The sequence below is a fragment of the Lithobates pipiens genome, unplaced genomic scaffold, assembly GCF_037356315.1.
Source record: "Lithobates pipiens isolate NorthernLeopardFrog02 unplaced genomic scaffold, aLitPip1_a1.2 Scaffold_23, whole genome shotgun sequence".
Classification (NCBI taxonomy): domain Eukaryota; kingdom Metazoa; phylum Chordata; class Amphibia; order Anura; family Ranidae; genus Lithobates; species Lithobates pipiens.
In genome coordinates this window covers 292950599-292973520 of record NW_027507785.1, presented here as the reverse complement: position 1 = coordinate 292973520, position 22922 = coordinate 292950599, and the positions used below count along the sequence as shown (strand labels likewise).

Genomic DNA, 22922 nt, shown 5'->3' with positions numbered 1-22922 from the left:
TACTCCTGACTTCTGCACTCTATGCAGTAAGTACTCCTGACCCATACACTCTATGTTACACATTTCTGACCCTTGCATTTTGCGTTTTACGCATCCATGACCCCTGCACTCTGTGTGTCATGCATTCCTTAACCTTGCATTGTATGCACTCATGACCCCTGCACTCTGTGTGTCATGCATTCCTTATCCCTGCCATGTATACACTCATGACCCCTGGACTCTGTGACCCAGAGCAGAATGGGCTCAGGTTTTATTTACCCCTACCTCTTTAAGCCCCTCCCACTATTAGCACAATGCATACATACATACTTTGCTCAGAGTGCCCAAGGGTGGTCTAGGTCATTTGCAATCCTATCAATGCCCCAATATTCTGTTAGCAATGGCATCAATTAGAATTGCAGGTGATACCCCAATATGATGCTTATGGAGCCAGTCAAGGATGCGTTACAATCGTCTCTTGAGCTGGCTTACACTCTAATATCCTTGAAACAGTCACTCATATTATTCCTGTGGTGGTTAGTATTCTAATTGCACGTTGCACAATGGATGATGTTAGTCGCATACAGTGATTGGAACTGGGGATGCATCCAGTGAATTCACACAGAAGGGTTTCATGCTACAGATGCCTACAGTTTACATGTCTGTTTTGGAGCTGTTGCTTGGTGAATCCGTCCTTCTACAGATTGCGCGCAATGTCCACTATTTCTCCTTGATTATATGACTTCTATGATGACTCAATCAATTAGCATGGTGCCTAAAAAGGTTGTCTCTCACCATAAAGATCTAGTTAATGGTAGACTTGGCATTAGCCACTAAAAAGCCAATTTTATATATATATATATATATATATATAATATATATATATATATATATATATATATATATATATATATATATATATATATATATTAGGGCTGTTACTAATTAAAAATTTTTGTGGTCGATTAATCTTTTTTTTTAAATCGATTAATCGACTAATTTCAATTAATTATAACGCACATACAGATCCAACTACTTTTAGCTGATCTCCTTGCATTGCAACTCTGCATAAGTCAGTGGTAAATGTGGTATACACTATATATAATCACCTGACACTAGTTAGTTTTCACAATCCATGACTTAACTTCACAGTTCACACAAACATTTTAAATTCAAACTGTAGCACTGACGTAAGTAATTTTTTTTTTTTCCACAGTAGCGTGAAAATCCCTCCACCTCCGGTCTAACTAATCACTCTCACCTTATGGCATGGACCCCTGTGCAAACAGGTGGTCATGCATGCGGGTATCAAAAGGGTTAACACAGACCATAAACTTCTCGCACAATCTCAAGTCATGGGTAGAAAGAAAAGATCAAAGTTCTCACCGCTTAAGTATAAGATTTAATTTTTGTGTTCAAACACAAACTACTCACATAAAAATGATAAAAACACAGCATGTAAAGCCGACAAAAAAAAATTATTTTCACACCCCTAATATATATATATATATATATATATATATATATATATATATATATATATATATATATATGCATTTTTAGTGCTTTTTGCATTTTGCAGATTTGCACTACAGTCCATTTAACATGGTTTCCTATGGAACACGTTCTGTAGTGCAAATCTGCAAAATGCAAAAAAACACTAAAAATGCATAGGTGTGGATCAGGCCTTAGTTCCATGTGATTCTGAACTGGTAAGAATAGGATTGAACCTAGGAAGGAACAAGAAGGTTAGATGAGATAGCTGAAGTTACATGGTCTGTGTTGGAGCCCTTGTATTTGGTAATATTTGTTTCACTTGTCAGGTCTGGCAGAACTGTACAATTTAAAACACGTCAGTACTAATGCCCCATACACACGGTCAGACATTCCGACATCAAAATCCATCAGATTTTTTCAGACGGATTTTGGCTCAAACTTGTTTTGCATACACACGGTCACACAAAGTTGTCAGAAAATCCGATCGTTCAGAACGTGGTGACGTAGAACACATACAACGGGACTATAAAGAGGGCAGTAGCCAATAGCTTTCTTCTCGTAATTTATTCTGAGCATGCGTGGCACTTTGTCCGTCGGAACTGTCTACACACAATCGGAAATTTAAACAATTGGATTTTGTTGTCGGAAAATTTTAGATCCTGCTCTCAAACTTTGCGTGTCGGAAATTCAGAGGGAAAAAGTCAGTTGGAGCACACACATAATCGGATTTTCCGACAACAAGATCCGATCGCACATTTTCCGTCGGAAAGTCTGACCGCGTGCACAGGGCATATCAGTGGTTAGTCCGTATCCGTCGAATTACTCTGAGAAAAGCCATAAAGTGATTGCTTAAAGGTAGGCAAGAAAAAAGCTTAGATTTGTTTTACTTGCTTTATGAGTTCTGCTCTTATTGTACTCCCTCTAAAAATATGTCTTTGTATCTTTCCAGGAACGTTATTTTTTGACCAGCACCAGGGATTCTGGCTAATCCACAGCATACCTCACTTCCCCCCATTCCCAGAGGATGGCTTTGGCTATCCTGATACTGGTAAACTCTTTGGCCAGACAGCCATCTGTGTGACCTACAAATATTTTCAGTTTAAACAAATTGGTAAGTATGCTTTGAAAGGATTGCTTTTCATTGAAAAATGCACTCACCATCACCTTTTTAGCAACACTGGTTATACACTGAATTATCTAACCAGCCAATCATGTAGCAGCTGCAGCCCACTGCATGGACAGTACGTGGCAATGCATGGCAGGTACAGGTCAGGAACTTCAGTTAAAACTGAACTCCAGGTATGATTTTAATTGCATACTTACAATCCAGCTTGGCACAATGTAAGTAGTTGGTGCTATTACAGTGATCGTTGCGATCTTCTGGGTCCTGTGTGACTGCCATTCAGAGAACACCTTGTTTTATTTCAATTATTATAAGGTGTTCTCTGATTGGATGAGGTGGAGAGGACTCAGAGGGGTGGTGATGTCACAATCTCCACCTCATCCAATTACTAAAGTAATTGTCAGCTTTCACAGGGTTCCTTTATGCTATATGCAAACTTGCATTGGACCAAGCTTGACCAATGTAATTGTGCAATATCTGGTGTACTGCTTAATGTTTCCATCAAACACCAGCATGGGAAAAAATGTGATCTCAATGATTTTGACCATAGCATGATTGTTGTGCCAGACTGACTGATTTGAATCTTTTTGTAACTGCTGCTCTTGGATTTTCAAACTAATGCCCCATACACACAACCAGACTTTTCAACATCAAAAGTCTGACGGAATGATTCCGGCAGACTATTCGAACGTGTGTGGGCTGCAGCGGACTTTTGATTTGCAAAAGTCTGACAGACTTTAGAAATGGAACATGTTTCAAATTTTTCCGACAGAACTCTGCCGGACCCAGTTCCTACTGAGAAATCAGCTTGTGTGTGTGCTAGTCTGACGGACTAAAACCGACGCTAGGGCAGCTATTGGCTACTGGCTATGAACTTCCTTATTCTAGTCCAGTCGTACGTCATCACGTTCGAATCCGTCGGACTTTGGTGTGATTGTGTGTGGCCAAGTCCATTCATTCGGAAAGTCCGTCAGAACTCTGTCAGAACTCCGTCAGAACTCCGTCGAAAGTCTGTCAGACTTAGTCCCTCGAAAAGTCTGGTCGTGTGTACGCGGCATAACTCTTTACAACTGTGGTGAGCAGAAAAACATCTCAGAATGTATGAATGGCCTACAAGAGCAGAAGTCCATGCAGGTTCTACTCCTGTCAGTCAAACATAGAAAGCTGAAGTTGCATAGGACCAGGCTCACCAAAACAGGAAAAATTTAGCCTGGCCACATAGATGGTAGGCCATTCACCAAATCTGAAAATAATAGAACACCTTTGGGATGTGGTAGAACGCAGCACTCACAGAATAAATACAGTATCTCACAAAAGTGAGTACACCCCTCACATTTTTGTAAATATTTTATTATATCTTTTCATGTGACAACACTGAAGAAATGACACTTTTCTACAATGTAAAATAGTGAGTGTACAGCTTGTATAACAGTGTAAATTTGTACAACAGTGTAAATTTGTACAACAGTGTAAATTTGCTGTCCCCTCAAAATAACTCAACATACAGCTATTGTTACTACAGAAAATGTCCCCAAAGCACCCCCCCCCCCCCCCATGTTGAGGGCACGCGGCCTGGTACAGCTCAGGAGGGGGGTGGGGGGAGACTGACCTGTCATCTGCCTGCTCAGCAGGGATTGAGTGATCCCCCGCTGAGCAGAAAGGGCTCCGTACACGGACACGTCCATGTGAAGGAGCCCTAACTCCACTTCCCACTAGGTGATCCATGTACATTTCAAGGATTTTCTCAAACTTTGTTGAAGATTCCTACCCTTTGTTATTCTGAAGAAATCCCTGTGTGTTTGTCTGTATCCATGTGAAAAAGTGATTCCAATAGCAGCTGTTTCTTAAAGCGTAGTTCCACCCGTTTTTTAGTTTATTAAAAGTCAACAGCTACAAAAACTGTAGCTGCTGACTTTTAATAAACAGACACTTACCTGTCCCATGATCTAGCGATGCGGCCGCCCCGGAGCCTCGCTCCTCTTCCCCTCCTCTCCGCGGTGCCATCATAGCAACTGTGACATGACAGCTTATGGCTTCACAAACGGGCGTGAAATGTGCATTGCACGAGTTGCACTGTGCTCTGCTATTGGCCAGGCAATATTCTGGGACCTGTGACGTGTCCCAGAAGATCGCTGGCAAGAGGAGGAGTCGCCTTAAAGAGGAAGAAGTGGGACAGGAAGTCCCACTAAAAAGAAGGCACCCACCCCCCCCAAAAAAAATTAAGGGGGCGAGGAGTGCTTAAAGCGGAAGTTCCACTTTTGGGTGGAACTCTGCTTTAATTATCAACCAGCTGCTGCACCTGCAAAGCTCTAATAAGGAAAATTGCAGGACCTTCGTCCCTTTAGATGTGATTTCCTATTGGGAGTATCTCACCAAAATGAAATTTTTCATGCAGGGGATGCCTGATATCTGACTTGTATCTTAGTGCAGACTTCTGGGAAAATCAGTAAGCCAATCATACAAGCAGGAACTGACATATCTGGGGGGGGGGGGGGGGCGTTCTGTACAATTTCTTTGTACAGAACTCCTCCAGGTAGCCATATTGCATTTCACAGAAAATTACATTGGCTGCAGATTGAAAAGGAAAGGTGATTCTTAATAACATTCAATTACAATACGACGTGTGTTGCAATTGTATACGCTATATTAGTTTTTTTAATTTGCTTTTTTTTCCCCCATGAAAGTAAAGTTACCCTTTAACCACTTGCCGACCAGCCACCATCATTATACTGCAGCAGGTCGGCTCATTCCCGCAAATCTCCATAGTTGTATGTCAATCCATTTTACAGCTATAGCAGGTGGGCGCACGCTACATGGTGGGGGAGTTGATGCACGTGGCCAGTGGCTGCGATGTCTGCCAGCCACACACGATCGCTCCACAGAGGGCCAGAACGGGGATTTGTCAATGTAAACTAACAGATCCCCATTCTGACAGGGGAGTAGAGAGTGATCGTCCATTCTTAGTGATTAGAAACAGCGATCTCTCTGTACTCCCAGTCAGTCCCCTTTCCCCACAGTTAGAAAAACCTCCCAGGGAATACATTTAACCCCTTGATCAACACTAGTGTTAACCCCTTTCCTGCCAGTGTCATTTATACAGTAATTAGTGCATTTTTATAGCACTGATCGCTGTATAAATGTCACTGGTCCCAAAAAAGTGTCAAAAGTGTCCTAAATGTCCGCCGCAATGACGCAGTCCCGCTAAAAATCACTGATCACCGCCATTACTAGTATAAAAAAAATAAAATTGCATAGTTTTTTTGGGGAATATTTATACATTTTAAAAAATTATTTTAAAAAATATTGTTTTTTTTCCCAAATTTTTGTTTGTCTGTTTATAGCGCAAAAAATAAAAACCGCAGAGGTGATCAAATACCACCGAAAGAAAATTCTGTTTGTGGGAAAAAAACAATGTCAATTTTGTTTGGGTACGGCATCGCACAGCTGTTGTCAGTTAAAACGACGCAGCGCCGTTTCGCAAAAAATGGCCTGGTCATTAAGGGAGAAAATCTTCTGGTCCTTAACCACGTAACCCCCTTCCTGACCAGAGCACTTTTTGCGATTCGGCACTACATCGCTTTAACTGACAATTGCGCGGTCGTGCGACCCTGTAACCAAAAAAAATTGACGTCCTTTATTTCCACAAATAAAGCTTTCTTTTGGTGGTATTTGATCACCTCTGCAGTTTTTAGTTTTTGCACTATAAACAAAAAAATGAGTGACAATTTTGAAAAAAAAAAACGCATAATTTTTTACTTTTTGCTATAATAAATATCCCCCAAAAATATCTAAAAAAATGTTTTTTTTCCTCAGTTTAGGCCGTAATATTCTTCTACATATTTTTGGTAAAAAAAAAATCGCAATAAACGTATATTGATTTGGTTTGCGCAAAAGTTATAGCGTCTACAAAATAGGGGATAGATTTATGACATTTTTATTATTAATATTTTTTATTTTTTTAATTAATTAATTTTTATTAGTAATGGTGGCGATCTGCGATTTTTATCGGGACTGTGACATTATGGCGGACACATCAGACATTTTTGACACTATTTTGGGACTATTGTCATTTATAAAGCAATCAGTGCTATAAAAATGCAATGATTACTGTGTAAATGACACTGGCAGGGAAGGGATTAACCACTAGGGGGCGATGAAGGGGTTAAGTGTGTCCTAGGAGTGATTCTAACTGTGGGGGGGAGGGGCTACAACACACATGACAGTGATCACTGTTCTCGAAGACAGAGAGCAGTTATCTCTGTCCTGTCACAAGGCAGAACAGGGAAATGCTTTGATTACAAAAGCATCTCTCCGTTCTCTGTGACACGATCGCGGGCACCCGGCGGACATCTAGTCTGCAGGACAAGCGGTCACGGAGAACACGGCGCACACCCGCATCAATGCTTCTTAAAGGGGACATACCTGTACGCCCTTTTGCCCACCAGTGCCATTCTGCTGACGTATATCGGCGTGCGCTGGTCAAGAAGCTGTTAAGTGGTTAAGCTTTGACAAAGAAAAAACAGGAAGCTATTTGGTTTCTATGCTAAGCTGCACCGGATTTTGCACTCTCTAGTTTCAGTTGTGTTAACCCAAATGTTAAAGCAAATACTCAAGGTTCTTTAAAGCTATTCTATACAAGCCAACCAAAAACAAACTTTTAATAAATGTATAAAATGAATACTAATGAACATGATTTCCTTTCTTTTTTCCTGGATTTTTCACTGGATCACTGAACAGCTACCCAACTTCTGTACTACAACCCAAATGTTTACAACTGCTCCATCCCCGACCTGTACCAAGAAGATCTATGGGGCCTGTGTACCATATGTCACGGCAAGCGGTTTCCTTGGGTAGATGAAACAAGGATTGCTGTGCTGAGATCAGCGGAAGGAGACTTATTTTTGAATTTTGCGAAATCCAAGTACTTTGTAGATGGTAAGTAAATAAGGTGATTGTTTAGTAATATTGAGCCATCATTGAAGACTATTGTCTCCAGGCGCCTCTGACCCCTTTTGTGAAGGAACATTATTTTAGGGGTCCATGTACCTCCAACAGCCAGGCACAAGAATCTCAATCTCCATAGAGGGGTAATTCAATACAGGACGGTGTCAGGTTCTCCAGGCACAAGAATCTCAATCTCCATAGAAGGGATATTCAATAAAGGATGGTGTCAAGTTCTCACCAATATAGTATAGATGATCAAAACCAGCAGTTTGGAGTGCTGCTGGTTTTGATCATCTATACCATATTGGTGAGAACCTGACACCATCCTTGATTGAATTACCCTTCTATGGAGATTGAGATTCTAGGAATGTCTGGAAGTCATATGGTCTAGTTATTGAGTCTTTTCCCTGTTTGTCATTTGACAACCCAAGCTTGTTTGACTCACGGAACATATGTTCTCCTGAGTTCAAACCATCCGGTAAGCCTTCATTTCATCGGTGGCGGTTCACTTCACTTTTCATACCACTCAGTGTTTACTATTTGGATATCAGCACGATGTTTTGAAGTTCTTCAATGTTTTTCACAATTTTCTTTGTGTTGACACACAGTGGACTCTTAAAGGTCGGTTCACACGGGGACGACTTGTCAGACGACTTATGCCACATACACACGACTGGACTTTTCCTGGGACTAGGTCCGACGGTCTTTCAGACGGACTTTCGGCGGAGTTCCAATGGACTTTCCGAATGAACGGACTTGGCCACACACAATCACACCAAAGTCCGACGGATTAGTACGTGATGACGTACGACCGGACTAGAATAAGGAAGTTCATAGCCAGTAGTCAATAGCTGCCCTAGTGTCGGTTTTTGTCCGTCGGACTAGCATACACGCGAACGGATTTCTCGGTCCCGCGGAGTTCTGGTGGAAAAATTTAAAACATTTTTGGCAAGCAAAGGTCCGATGGAGCCCACACACGATCGAATTGTCTGACAGACTCGTTCCGTTGGACCTTTGCTGTCAAAAAGTCCGGTCGTGTGTACGCGGCATAAGTCTGACAAGTCTGACACATCGTGTCCCATTCTGTACAATGGAATCATTCTAATCTTTTCTTAGAAAAAGGTTCCTGTACGACTTTGGGGGTGACTTGAGGCGACTTGCATTGACTTCTATAGAGAAGTCATTTTGCAAGTCGTCGCAGCGGCCATGTCTAGGTTGCCTGAGGCAGTTGCGCTGCAAGTCATGCTGCCTCAGTGTGAACCGACACTAACTGTTTCCTGTATGGACTTTTGAAAAACATTCACATGTTCTGTTTTGCACCAATATATGATATTGTTTTCACTTTTATATTGAATATCACTATTCAGGGATTTATATCCCAATATTTATTCACACAGTTTGGTCGTCATTGTAATTTCTCACTTGGGCATTTAGCGCTACACTATATAATTTTTTCTGTTCACAGCCAAATATCTGTTTGCCGTATTAGCTGCTAGTTGTATAGCGGCAGTGCAGGGTTACTTTTTACACTACCCTGATCATTAGTACAAGACCCGGGGCTCTCGGTGAGACCCCAGTCTCTGTGCTGGGAGCACTGTGTGGCACACTCCCAGCACAAAGGGAGGTACGCATATAAGTGGCCCCGCGGAAAAAAAGCCCACTTCAAAGCAGCCGCGTATATGTGTGCGGTCTGCCCGAAGTGGTCATAAAGTCTAATGCCTAATAATTCTGACGGAAAAAGTCTGATCGGATTATGTTGTCAGAAAATCCAATCGTGTGTGGGCTCTAGCGGACTTTTTCTGTCGGAATTTCCGACGGAAAAAGTTTGAGAGCTGGATCTAAAATTTTCCCATAACAAAATCCGATCTGACTTTTTCCGATCGCGTGTAGAGAATTCCGACGCACAAAGTGCCACACATGCTCAGAAAATATTTGGAGACGAAAGCTACGTAGTCCCGTCGTACGTTTTGTACACCACCTCGTTCTGAACAATCTGACTTTCTGACAACTTTGTTCGACCGTGTGTATGCAAGACAAGTTTCGGCCAAAATCCGTCTGAAAAAATCAGACGGATTTTGTGGTCGGAATGTCCGACCGTGTGTATGGGGCATAAAGGTTTTTTTACCTTCATGCATTATTTACATAAAGGTAAAAAACCTTGTGTGTGCAGCATCATCTCCAGCCCCCCCTAATACTTACCTGAGCCCCATCTCTATCCACCGATGTGCATGATAGTAGCAGTTCATCTGGGTCTTTGAATCCTCATTGGCTGAGACACAGTAGCCATTGCCACACTTACACTAAAGATGCTCTAATTCAGCAATTCAGCATGCCTATACTTTAGGGCAGGGATATGCAATTAGCGGACCTCCAGCTGTTGCAAAACTACAAGTCCCATCATGCCACTGCCTTTGGGTGTCATGCTTGTGGCTGTCAGACTCTTGCTATGCCTCATGGGACTTGTAGTTCTGCAACAGCTGGAGGTCCGCTAATTGCATATCCTTGCTTTAGGGCGAAAAGGGTACTAACCATTGCAACAATCAAAATGAATTTGTCTCCCGGCTTGCTACATTCATCTGTAGCTTCATCAAATTCCACCTTACCTTTCTACATGTAAATGTGTTATATATATTCATATATATATCATGGCTATAGAGCAAAGACATGACAGCATAGAAGTACTGATATCATGGATACAAGGGCAGAGGCCAGGACCCGATCAATGTGTGATGGAGGAAAAAAAAAAAAAGATCAAAGAGATTGTTTAATGCTACTTTACAGCAGTATGGAGAGAAGAAAAAAACACACACACACACACACACACACACACACACACACACACACACACACACACCTTGCTCTTACTTTCCAAAACAGAACAGATCACATTCTACTCCTACAGGCAATACAAAGAAAAACTCCCACAATAATAAGGCCAAATATATTGAATATGTTTTGGTGCTTTATGTCATACCCCACGAGGGCGATTAGATGTTGTAATCAGTATCTTTGTAGCGATTGCCGAACGGTTCGCCCGGCGGTCGTTTCGATGTGAATTTCGGCTGTTCGCGGTCCGCTCGTTCGGAGGACTATTGGCGCCGTTCGCCCGGTGGACTTCCGTGTTTACTGTGTAAAAGAACTTTGACCTATGATGACACATCCATAATGGGGTACAGGACATCCAATTGAGACATTACAGCACATGGACACTTGGACATTCCCCCTAACTTATAAATAGACCCGATCCGGCGGCCATTTTACATTCTTTCTTCTGTCACTATAGGGAGAGGTTGCTGTGGGGAGCAGGGAGAGATTGTAGTGACCCAAATCGCTAGCTATTTGGTACACAAAAGTTCTTTTCAGGACTGGTATAGGTGTTAGGTGTATATAGGTTTGCTGTGCTACTGATTGTTGCAGCAGTCTGAGTGTCTTTTGTCAGTTTAGAGAAAGGGACAGGACGGTGTCTGCTGTAGGGACAGTCAGTTTAGTCATTAGCTGTTACTATCAGGTCCACAAAAGTGCTTTTCCAGTTATTGTTCCAGTAGCCTCTGTTTTGTCAGTTTATATAGGGACAGGCAGGAAGCAGTGTGTGAGGCAGTGAGGGTCAGTTTAATCAGTAGCTGTTACTATATTAGGTCCACAAAGGTTCTTTTCAGGACTGGTATCAGTGGTATGGTAATAGGCTTGTACACGTATAATATTCTTTCTTCCAAATATAGAAAGAATATTATACTTGACTGCTGCCCTTCTGCTGCAGTCTGCTAATCATTCACAACCTACTTGTTCCACAAAGGTCCTTATAAGTCCTTCATCTGTATAGGGACTGACGTACAGTCCTCTAATCAGTCACACACAACCTACTTGTTCCACAAAGGTCCTTATAAGGACTGGTAACTTGGTCTGTCTAGGGTGCTACAGTACATAGGGTTGAGTGAGGTACAGTCTGCCATTCTATAAGGACTGGTATAGGTCCACAATACATAGGGTTGAGGTGCACTACTGCTGACCGCTGCCCTATACTGCAGCAGTCCTTCATCGGTATAGGGACTGAGAGTTTTGTCACAGGGTCATTTAAAAAATGACAGGCAGAGGAAGAGGCAGGCCCTTCCGCAGGGGTGGTAGGGGTAAGGCAGGAGCAACAGGCTTGAGCCAAAGTGGGAAGTTGCAGAAGGTGCGTTCAATTACTTTAACCACTACAATACAGGGCACTTTCACCCCCTTCCTTCCCAGCCCAATTTTCAGCTTTCATCGCTCTAGCGCTTTCAATAACAATTGCGCGGTCATGCTACACTGTACACAAATGAAATGGTTATCATTTTGTTCGCATAAATAGAGCTTTATTTTGGTGTTATTTATTCACGACTCTGTTTTTTATTTTTTGCGATATAAGCGCAAAAAAAGCGGAAATTTGGAAAAAAAACTATATTTTCTTTTTTCTATTTGAAAAGAAATCCAATAAAATCAAATTTTGTCATAAATTTAAGCCAAAATGGATTCTGCTACATGTTTTTGGTAAAAAAAAATTCCGTTAAGTGTATAATAATTGGTTTGTGTGATCAGGGACATATGTACGCAAATGATCATGTACATATGTGTGCAGGTGATCACGTACATATGTGTGCAGATAATCATTGGGACATGTGATTTTAGTGGGACATATGTGGGGGACATGTTTTTATTATTGGGGACATGTGTTTTTATTATTTGGGGACATGTATGTTTTGGGGACATGTGTGTTTTGGGGACATATGTGGGGACTGTGTTTGTACTGTGTGGTGTGTTGTGTGTTGACACTAGACTGATGATCAGTGAGTAAAAAGCTGTAAAAAACAGCTCATACTCACTGATCATCAGCCGGCTGCAGCGTTCTGCTCTCCTCTCCTCAGCGATGACTTCCGTGTGAGGAGAGGAGAGCCGATTGCCTAGGAACCGGCTGTTTGTTTACATCACATGACGGCCGTGATTGGACACGGCCGTCATGTGATCAGGAGGGCCAATCACAGAGCCCTCCTGCCGATCTGAGATGTGCTGTGTCCGGGTGACACGAGCACATCGGGATCGCGCCGCTGCGCGCGCGATCCCGCTACTTCTGAAGGACGTTCCTGAACGGCCTATCAGGAGTAGACGGCTCCCACCCGGCCGTATATATGCATTGGCTGGGTGGGAAGTGGTTAAAGGACGCACCAGACTTGGTTGAGTGGCTCACTCAGCCTTACTCTTCTGCACCCTCCTCATCCTCTCGATCTGCACCCTCTTCTTCACTATCTGCTATGTGCACCCCCAAAGACACTACCACCAACAACACCACCACCACCACATACCTTCCGCTTGAGTCACAGGAATTATTTTCCGATTCATATCAAGACATTTCTGATGCGCAGCCACTCTTGGTATTGGATCAGGAAGAGGAGGTAGCAACAACCACTACTCAGCAGTCTGACGACAGTACCCAGATCAGCCCAAGGAGGAGGTTGGTCCCCGGTGTTGCTGCCTACTCCGAGATCTCTACTTATAGCGGTGGGGAAGGTGACGTCGATGATGACGTGTCTAGTGATGTCACGTGGGTGCCCACAAGAGAGGAAGAGGAGGGGAGTTCAGAGGGAGATATGGACCAGCAGATAGGGAGGAGAAGCAGGAATAACTTACATTGCACAGGAGGGACAAAGCAGACTGCAAATGTATCAGGAGTGAGTCATCGCACATGGCTCCGCAGTGTGGGCTTTTTTTAACGTGTCCGCTGCTGACAATAGTGTTGCCATCTGCAATCTTTGTAGTCAACGCATTAGTCACGGTAAGCCCAACACCCACCTAGGGACGACCGCCTTAAGAAGGCACATGAACAGCCATCACCGAGCCCAGTTGGAGCAACGGAACACACAAAGCCACACTGCAGGCTCTCACCGTCCAGCCTCGTCTTCTACTTCTCCTTCTCCTCTCTCCTCACAATTGTCCTCCACTCCACCTTCCATCACGCCAAGCTCACGTTTTTCTGCAAAAAGGCAGGCTTCCGTGAGCATAATGTTTGAGCGTAAAAAAATGATGACGCCAGATAACCCTCTTGCCCAACGGTTGATGGCTGACTTGTCAGAACTCATAGCCCGCCAACTACTGCCATATAAACTGGTGGACTCGGAGGCCTTTCGCAAATTTGTGGCCATTGGAACACCACAATGGAAGGTCCCAGGAAGGAAGTATTTCTCAGAGAAGGGCATCCCAGAGCTATATGACCATGTTCAGCGGCAAGTGAATGTATCTCTGGCACACAGTGTCGGTGCCAAGATACATCTGACCACAGACACGTGGTCTAGCAAACACGGGCAGGGAAGGTATATCACTTTTACTGCCCACTGGGTGAACCTTCTGACGGCCGTCAAGCATGTAACCCGTGGCACCCGTGTAGATTTGGTTTTACCGCCACGGATTGCATGCAGGCCTGACTCTTCTTCTCCTCCTCCTCCTACTCCATCCTCCTCCCTCTCTTCCTCGGCTGACTCCTCCTTTTTCACTGCTAGCGTCTCTTCCGCTGCGCCGCCCAAGCTCCCCAGAACCTATTCGACATGCCAGGTGAGACGTTGCCATGCCGTGCTGCGTCTGTGGTGCCTGGAAGCCAAGAGCCACACTGGCCAGGCACTCCTTTCAGCTTTGCGTTCACAGGCAGATCAGTGGCTAACACCGCTCAATTTGACAGTTGGTAAAGTGGTGTGTGACAACGGTGCCAATCTGCTTAGCGCATTGAAACAGGGCAAAATCACGGACGTGCCATGCATGGCACACGTCTTAAACTTGGTCGTGCAGCGATTCCTTGTCAAATACCCTGGGGTCCAGGACATCTTGCGGCAGGCAAGGAAAATCTCGGCCCATTTCAGAAGATCTTACACGGCCATGGCTCGCCTTGCTGACATTCAGCGGCGACACAATCTGCCGGTCAGACGTCTTATTTGTGATTGCCCGACGTGATGGAACTCAACCTTTTATATGCTTGATAGGCTGCTCCAGCAGAAACGTGCAGTTAACGTCTACCTGTATGAACTCTGCGGCAGAACAGGTTCTGGGGAGCTGGTTTTTTTTTCACCGCGCCAGTGGCGGCTCATGCACGATGCATGCAGACTTCTGCGCCCATTTGAGGAGATCACCAAACTGGTCAGTCGCAGCCATGGCGCCATCAGTGACATGGTACCTTATGCCTTCTTTATGGAGCGTGCATTGCGTCGTGTCATTGATCAAGCTGTGGAGGAGCAGGAGCGGGAAGATGAGGAAGTCGCAATGCTGGATGAATTCCCAGGGGGGGCTACTCTATCTGAGACAAGTCAACAACAGGAGTCTGAAGAGGAGTCAGAGGAGGATGGTGCCGGGGCGGATGAGGAGGAGCAAGAGCATGCTTTAAACCTTTCTGGGATCCCTGTTGTGCGTGGATGGGGAGAGGAGAATGAAGAGGACGACATTATCCTGGATGATGAGCAGGAGCCAGGCCACCACACCGCTTCCACTTTAGTGCAAATGGGGGCCTTCATGCTCCAGTGTTTTAATGGGGACACCCATATAAAAAGCATAAGGGTCAAGGACCGGTACTGGGTGGCAACATACTTAGACTCCCGGTACAAACACAAAATGGCGGAAATGTTACCGCCGTCACAGAGGGCTGTCAGAATGGAGCACTTCCAGGCCTTGCTTCGAGAAATGCTGCATTCTGCCTTTGCGTGCGCTGGCAGAGGAGCAATTCCCACTCCCAGAGAAGGAGTTGCGGGTACCAATCCAACAGCGCCTGCAAGAAGAGGCCGGTTTGAAGATGTGTTGGTGACTTCAAATATGAGGTCATTCTTTCAGCCGACCCATCGACAGGTGTCATCCGGATCCAGCATCAGGGAACGCCTAGACCGTCAGGTGTCCGACTACATCGGGTTAACGGCCGATGTGGACGCTCTGAGGAGTGATGAACCCCTGGACTACTGGGTGGGCAGGCTTGACCTCTGGCCAGAGCTTGCCCAATTTGCAATCGAACTGTTGGCTTGCCCCTCGTCCAGTGTCCTGTCCGAAAGGACTTCAGCGCAGCAGGGGGGATCGTGACCGATAAGCGTACTCGCCTAGCTCACGACAGTGTTAACTACCTCACATTTCTAAAAATGAATGAGGCATGGATCTCGGAGGAATTCAACACATGTGACCAGTAGACCATGTATATGTCTATAAACAATTTTTTTAATCGAGCACACAGACCTTCTTTCTTCATTTGGCTCACTTCCTTGTCCAAAAAAAGCACACCGTACTATATGCCCGTACCCTCCTCTTTGAAGAGGTTGAGCGGTGTCATATTTCTACTGGGGCTGCCACCATCCCTGTGCTATGCTCATTATGAGGGGCTCCCACCATCCCTGTGCTATGCTCATTATGAGGGGCTCCCACCATCCCTGTGCTATGCTGACTTCCTCCTGGGGCTGCTTACGGTGCAGGTGTCAGTGCTGTATATCACGGTGCTGATGTCAGTACTCTCTATCACGGTGCTGCTGTCAGTGCTGTATATCACGGTGCTGGTGTTAGTGCTTTCTGTCACGCTGCTGATGTCAGTGCTCTCTATCATGGTGCTGTTGTCAGATGACTCTATCACGGTGCAGGTGTCATTGCTGTATGTCACGCTGCTGATGTCAGTGCTCTCTATCACGGTGCAGGTGTCATTGTTGTATGTCACGCTGCTGGTGATCATCTCCTGCACCCTCTTCTTTGCCTACCCTGACCTTCCCTCTCCTCTATTGCCTTCATGCGCTCCACAGTCCTGAATTGTCACAACAATTTCCCATATAAAAAAAGAATGCTTGTAGTTGTCGATCCCAGATTCACCTCATACATGTGTTATGTCATTGGCCATGTGGTGGGACTATGTTTGCACAGCTATTAATTATTTTGTGGCTGAAAATTTGACCTGTAGGTTTGCGAAGTTCGCCTCTCATTGAAGTCAATGGGGCCCACCGTGAATGTTCCGGTTCGCGGACTATCGGCCGCGTTCGCGAAACGTCCCGTCGGAAGTTCGTCCATCACTAATCTTTGGTGCTGTTTGTCGGTTAAAATAAGGTGCAAATTCATCTGTAGCTTCATCAAATGCCACCTAGAGGAAAGCATTTAAAAAAAAAAATCCAGTTAGGTATTCAGTATAGGTGAACAGTTTATCTGTGCACATTGATACCAAGACCACAGAAATACAAATAAAAAGGAAAGTCCACCTTTGAATAAAAATTAAAAATTTGTCACAGACCTGTAAAGAGTTGCACCCACAATTGGTGGATCACAGGTGCAATACCAAGCTACTGCAGACTCTTCCTCCAGCTCCTAGACATTCCCATGCACCCTACAGTTAGAACACACCTAGGGAACACAGTTAACCCCTCGATCGCCCCCTAGTGTTAACCCCTTCCCTGCCAGTGAAATTTTTACAGTAACCAGTGCCTTTTTATAGCACTGATCGCTGTATAATTGTCAGTGGTCCCAAACATGTGTCAGAAGTGTTCAATTTGTCCTCCAATATCGCAGTCCTGGTAAAAATAAATAAATAAATAAAAATCGCCAATCACTGCCATTACTTGTAAAAATAAATAATAAAAATGCCATAAATCTATCCCCTATTGCAGGGATATGCATCTAGCGGACCTCCAGCTGTTGCAAAACTACAAGTCCCATCATGCCTCTGCCTCTGGGTGTCATGTTGTGGCTGTCAGACTCTTGCTATGCCTCATGGGACTTGTAGTTCTGCAACAGCTGGAGGTCCGCTAATTGCATATCCTTGCTTTAGGGTGAAAAGTGTACTAACCATTGCAACAATCAAAATGAATTTGTCTCAAGGCTTGCTACATTGCTCTGTTATATTGTTGGAACTGGATACACACAGGCATACCCCACTTTTAAGTACACAATGGGGTTTATTTACTAAAGCTGGAAAGTGCAAAATCAGGCTCACTTTTGCATAAATACCAATGAGCTTCTAACCCCAGATTGTTCAATTAAGCTTTGGTAATAAAACCTAGAAGGTCATTCGTTTCTATGCAGAAGTAAGCCTGATTTTGCACTTTCCAGCTTTAGTAAATAAACCCCATTGTGTACTTAAAAGTGGGGTATTCCTGTACTGTACATAAGTGTGTTTGTTCGTACTATTTTTATTCCGTCAGTAATGTCTACAAACTCTCAATAAAAAATGACTTAACATAAAATCAGATTGGTTGTTATGGGTTACTAATAGACGTGTGCGTTTTGTTCCGAATGAAAATTTGGATGAATTTTCATTATTCGGAAATTCCAGTGCATCCGAATTTAAACGAATCTGCAATAACGAAATTCGAATTCAGACAAAATTCGAACTTGAATACTTTTTCGAATTCTAATAGTTTTCAGATTTGAATTTGAAAATTTTTCGAAGTAGAATAGTTTTCCAATTTCCAAAGAGAAATAAATAGAATAGAAAAGAAAGCAATAGAACAGAAAAAATATATATATTTCTATTCCTTCATTTTCTATTCTATTTTATTATTTTTGGAAATTGGAAAACGATTTGAATTTGAAAACTTTTCAAATTTGAAAACTATTTGAAGACTTTTCGAAAACGTTTCAAAACGAATGAAACTAATTTAACTAAACAAATTTATGTAAATAACGAATCGAAACTAAACTAAACATTTTTTTTTCCTTCTGCACATGCCTAATTTACTTTTTTTTTTTTCCAATGATGGGTAAATGATTTGTCTTGTATATGTTACATACTGGCTCCTCCTTCACTGTGTGGTTCCTTTCACAATGCTTGTCTAATAGATATCTTCACAGCCTGGATGGCCCAAGTTCTGGATTCAGACTTACTGACAGAAACATGGCAGCCCAAGGGGGAAGAGATTCCATCAAACTGCTCCCTGCGATGGCACGTCTACACCATACGGAGGATCGCCTTGCCAAACCTTTCCTTCTACTCTCATTACGATCATTCCAAGTGGTGTGTTTCCGGGGAGTACAGCAGGAGCTGGATATGCATTGGAGACCTGAATCGCTATCCTGAGCAGAGATGGAGAAGTGGAGGCTTCATTTGCACCCAGAAGGAGCTCATATTCAAAGCATTTTGGAGAATGGTGGCCTACTACACTGAATGTAAATAGAATGTTCATTTACAGGTTTAACTTTTTGATTTTGAAAAGAAAAATGACTTATTTCTCCCAAATGCAAATGAGAATAAAAGTCTGCTTAAAATTTTCTAACTTCTGACCCAAAACTTCCCCGGCTCCTGAACACTGTTATAAAAAATATTGCATTTTGATAAATATATGCTCCTAAAAAAAATGTAGTTTTGTGTTTTATTTATGAATTTGTTTTTTATTTCATGTGCCTTGGTCCTTTTTATTTCCAAGACTTCAAAACATAGGCGTTTCAGGCTCTTTTATGCATGATGTTAAAGTGACAATTAACAATGAATCCTACTTCACAGCATATCTAAACCCCAAAACAAATGGTTAATGTATTGCAAGTTTACAGTCCTTACATGAAGTGGCTGTATTCGTTTTTAATTTTCTGGCTAAAAACATTTTCAAAAAGTACAAAAAAACACACTGTAGAAATAGGAAGACATAGCCCGGCCGCCACACACCTCCCCCGGCCTGAGTGATTAGCAGGTAAAAGCAGCCTCAGCACAATTTATCCAGACCACACCCTGGGGGTTGCCGAGCTGAAGCTGCTTTTACCTGCTAATCACTCGGGCTGGTGGAGGTGTGCGGCAGCCGGGCTATCTCTTCCTATTTCTACAGTGTGTTTTGGGTCTGGATGAACCTTTCCCCAGCCTGCATCCTCACCGGTCATTGGCATCCAACTCATCGAACCTTGACAGCCTGAGCGGGACCCTTAAAAAGGAAATGTAGTCTGCTCACATAATTTGTAATAAAAACATCTTTGCCATTCTAAAGCTTCCCTCCAACCACTTTGCATATTATTTTATATATACTGTGATTCTGTACTTGCCAAATATGCTGCAGAAATCTCCCTCCACTAAGTCTGGCTACAACCATTATAACTGTGGGCAGCTGAAGCTGCTGCCTGTTCACCTCCTGGATTTACACAGACACACACCTCCAGCTCTGCAGCTCTCATTGGCCCTCTTATGACTCATCCCCCCTCCCTTCCTGGCAAACTCTCAGAAGAGAGAGAGCTGTGCATGATGTCATAAGCCTAGGCTTTTTACCAGACAAGAAACAAGAAGTGGGCTCTATAAGGTATTTACTTGCAGAAATAAAATGTTTTACTATCCAATGTTAAAACAACAAGGGCAGAGGATTTAATATATGTAAAGATTAAAAAAATGACTGAAGGTCTGCTTCAAATACTGCAGCTTCCGTTCTGACTTTTAAAATATGGACACTTTACCTGTCCAGGGCACCCCTGATGTCGGCACCCAAAGCCGATCTGTTGGTCTTTGGCGAGAGAATTGGGAAGTGAAGCCTTGTGGCTTCACTTCCTGGTTCCCTACTGCGCATGCATGAGTCACGCTGCTCAATCTGGATGGTCCCTGCTGTCTCTGGGACCTGTGTATTTCTCAGCAGACAGCGGGGGGGGGGGGGGGGTGGTGTAAGTGAAGAGGTGTAGACTCCCGTGAGAGTCTATGCCCGGAAGTGGGTGAAAATACCTGTATTATACAGGTATCTGCACCCCCCATCCCCCTGAAAGGTGCCAAACGTGACACCGGAGGGGGGGAGGGTTCCGAAAAGCAGAGGTTCCATTTTTGTGTGAACCTCCGCTTTAAGCATTTATTGTAGGTCACATTAAGTACAGAAAATACCTACTTCTCTTGTACATAGCAGAAATAAATATGATCTGATGAAATTGCTGTAGTTTTTTTTTTTTTTTAGTTTAAACTTTCAATACATTTTTATCAAAGCTGTCAATTTATTGGTCAGTTTCAACTTCGCAATTGTCTGAGGGCGGTCCACACGTCCGGGGCAGCCGTGGTGCTGTTTTGAAAAGGGTCCTGTGTGTTTTTAGGTCCAGTTCAGACACTCTTTCAGGCAAAAATTCACACCTGAACCAAATGTACCAGACTCCGGACTGCAAACCGCAGCCGGACATCTGTGAACCCAGCCTGAATTCTGGTGCTCGATCAAACACATAGTTCATTTGTTTCAGGTGTTTATTTTCAATCATGTGTGTTATTCCTGTGTGGAAGGAAAGTGGTTGAAATTCTCAAAAAAATTGGCTTGTGTAAGGCCAGCTTTCTTGAAATACTATACAAGACTGTAGTTTTCAATTTCTCCCACAAGATGGCAGTATGGTGACAACGAACTATAAATATTCAGTACACTATCATTACTATTCTGTGAGTATCTGGGGTTTCCTTCTAGCTAAGCTGTATAGGTTTCCTGCATGGATGGGGTGAATTGGCATTAACTAAACTACATTGTGCTGCTACAGGCCCAGATCTTTGTATCACGTTACTATTATTTCCAAACAGCTCATCCAAGAGCTGGAGAGGGTTGAAATATCTATTTACTTTGAATATTTATGACTGATTTGTTTTGTACTTTAAACTTTCCCTTGTAACTTCCCAAAGGTATGCAATCTGTGAATTGCCTGGTCTTTGCCAGGGTCCCTTGCGAGGAGATTTGTGGCGCTCTGATTCCATAGAAAACTTAATTGGATTGGGGGGGGGGGGGGTTACTAATGCAAATACTGACTGTCTGTGATTGTCTAGGGTGGGAGTCAAAGTAAAACATTTATTATATTGCAGTTTACGAACTCTAATGTCTAGTGACAACTTTGTGTAATTTTTTTTCTTTGTCATTTTTCAATCACTTGTGACAAAAAAATAAAATATTCAATGGGCTCAACATGCCTCTCAGCAATTTCCTTGGGGTGTCTACTTTCCAAAATGGGGTCATTGGGGTGGGGTTGTACTGCCCTGCCATTTTAGCACCTCAAGAAATGAGATCGGCAGTCACAAACTAAAAGCTGTGTAAATTCCAGAAAATGTACCCTAGCTGGTAGACACTATAACTTTTGCGCAAACCAATAAATATATGTTTATTTACATTTTATTTTACCAAAGACATGTGGTTGAATACATTTTGGCCTAAATTTATGACTAAAATTGAGTTCATTAGATTTTTTTTATAACAAAAAGTAGATTTTTTTTTTGAATTTTCAGTCTTTTTCCATTTATATTGCAAAAAATAAAAATCACAGAGGCAATCAAATGGCATCAAAAGAAAGTTCTATTTGTAGGGGAGAAAATAATGCAAATGTAGTTTGGGTACAGCATTGCATGACCGTGCAATTACCAGTTAAAGCAACGCAGTGCCAAATTTTAAAAATGGTTCTGGACAGCCGCACTTCAAAAAAAGCCTTTTAATAAAATAAAAAAAATGAAATCCAAAATTACATGTCACAGCAGAACAAGAAAGTGGACGTGTTTTGCACTACACACAGTGCTTAGTCTTTTTTTTTTTTTTTTAATAAAAGGCTTTTTTTTGCAGTGCGGCTGTCCAGAACCATTTTCATTGCCGGTGTCCCATCATATACTGTCCCCCATCGGATAATGTCCGCTGTGTACTGCGCATGCGCAGTACACACAGATTCCAAAAATAGCAGAGGATGAACGGCGCCTGCGCCGTGAGTCCAGGTTCTATCCCCACCATCCAAGTGGACATAGAGTTAGAATAGAAAAGAGCCGAGCGCAGCGAGGCCATGCCCGAAGCGTGGCGAGCGAAGCGAGCCCACGAGGGGCCCTCTAATTTTCCCAACCCTATGTCCACTTGGATGGTGGGGCTACCAACTCCACTCATGGCGCAGGCACCGTTCATCTTCAGAGATTTTCCGAAGCTTCGTCTGCTCCGTACTGCGCATGCACAGTACGGGGCGGACACTATATGATGGCAGGACACTATCTGCCAGAACACTGGCACCTGTGGCTTCTCTAACTGGGTGAAGAACATTATTATCAGATGATCCTCCTGGAGCGGTGACACTCCCTTTCTCTGATTTCCCGATCAGCTCGTGTGATGGCACCATAGCGCATACGCACATTGCAGGAGGCTTTTTTTCGACGGAAGAGCTATGAAAGCTATGCAAAGAGCGGAGGGACACCGTAGTTGTCATATTGCGCCTCCTTGTTGCGGGGTGGGTTGTGGCTGTGTTGCAACCCGCCCTTAAACAGAGACAAAATTTCAACACAGTAAACCCACCCTGCAACACAGACAAAACTCAACCTAGATAAACGGATTGCACGTGTCTTCAAAAACGCAACTCGACTGTGTATTCCTGCCGTCCTCCCAACTACATAAGGCCATTATACAACACAGGTTAATGTGTGACATAACCAGCAGTCATTAATGAAGTGTGCACGGGCCTAATGTGAGTGAGGGGCTGATGGCTG

General features: G+C 43.4%; 1 protein-coding gene across 2 annotated transcripts in view; it reads left to right on the top strand.

Moving 5' to 3' along the window:
- DNASE2B (deoxyribonuclease 2 beta) overlaps positions 1–18859 on the top strand; it is a 59049-nt gene extending 40190 nt beyond the window's left edge. For both annotated transcript variants that reach the window (XM_077450350.1, XM_077450349.1), the window contains exons 4-6: positions 2426–2587; positions 7337–7534; positions 18332–18859. In XM_077450350.1, the coding sequence (XP_077306476.1) occupies positions 2426–2587; positions 7337–7534; positions 18332–18666 (695 nt within the window). In that variant the 3' untranslated portion in view covers positions 18667–18859. The remainder of the gene's footprint in view (positions 1–2425; positions 2588–7336; positions 7535–18331) is intronic.
- Positions 18860–22922: the final 4063 nt, after the last annotated feature.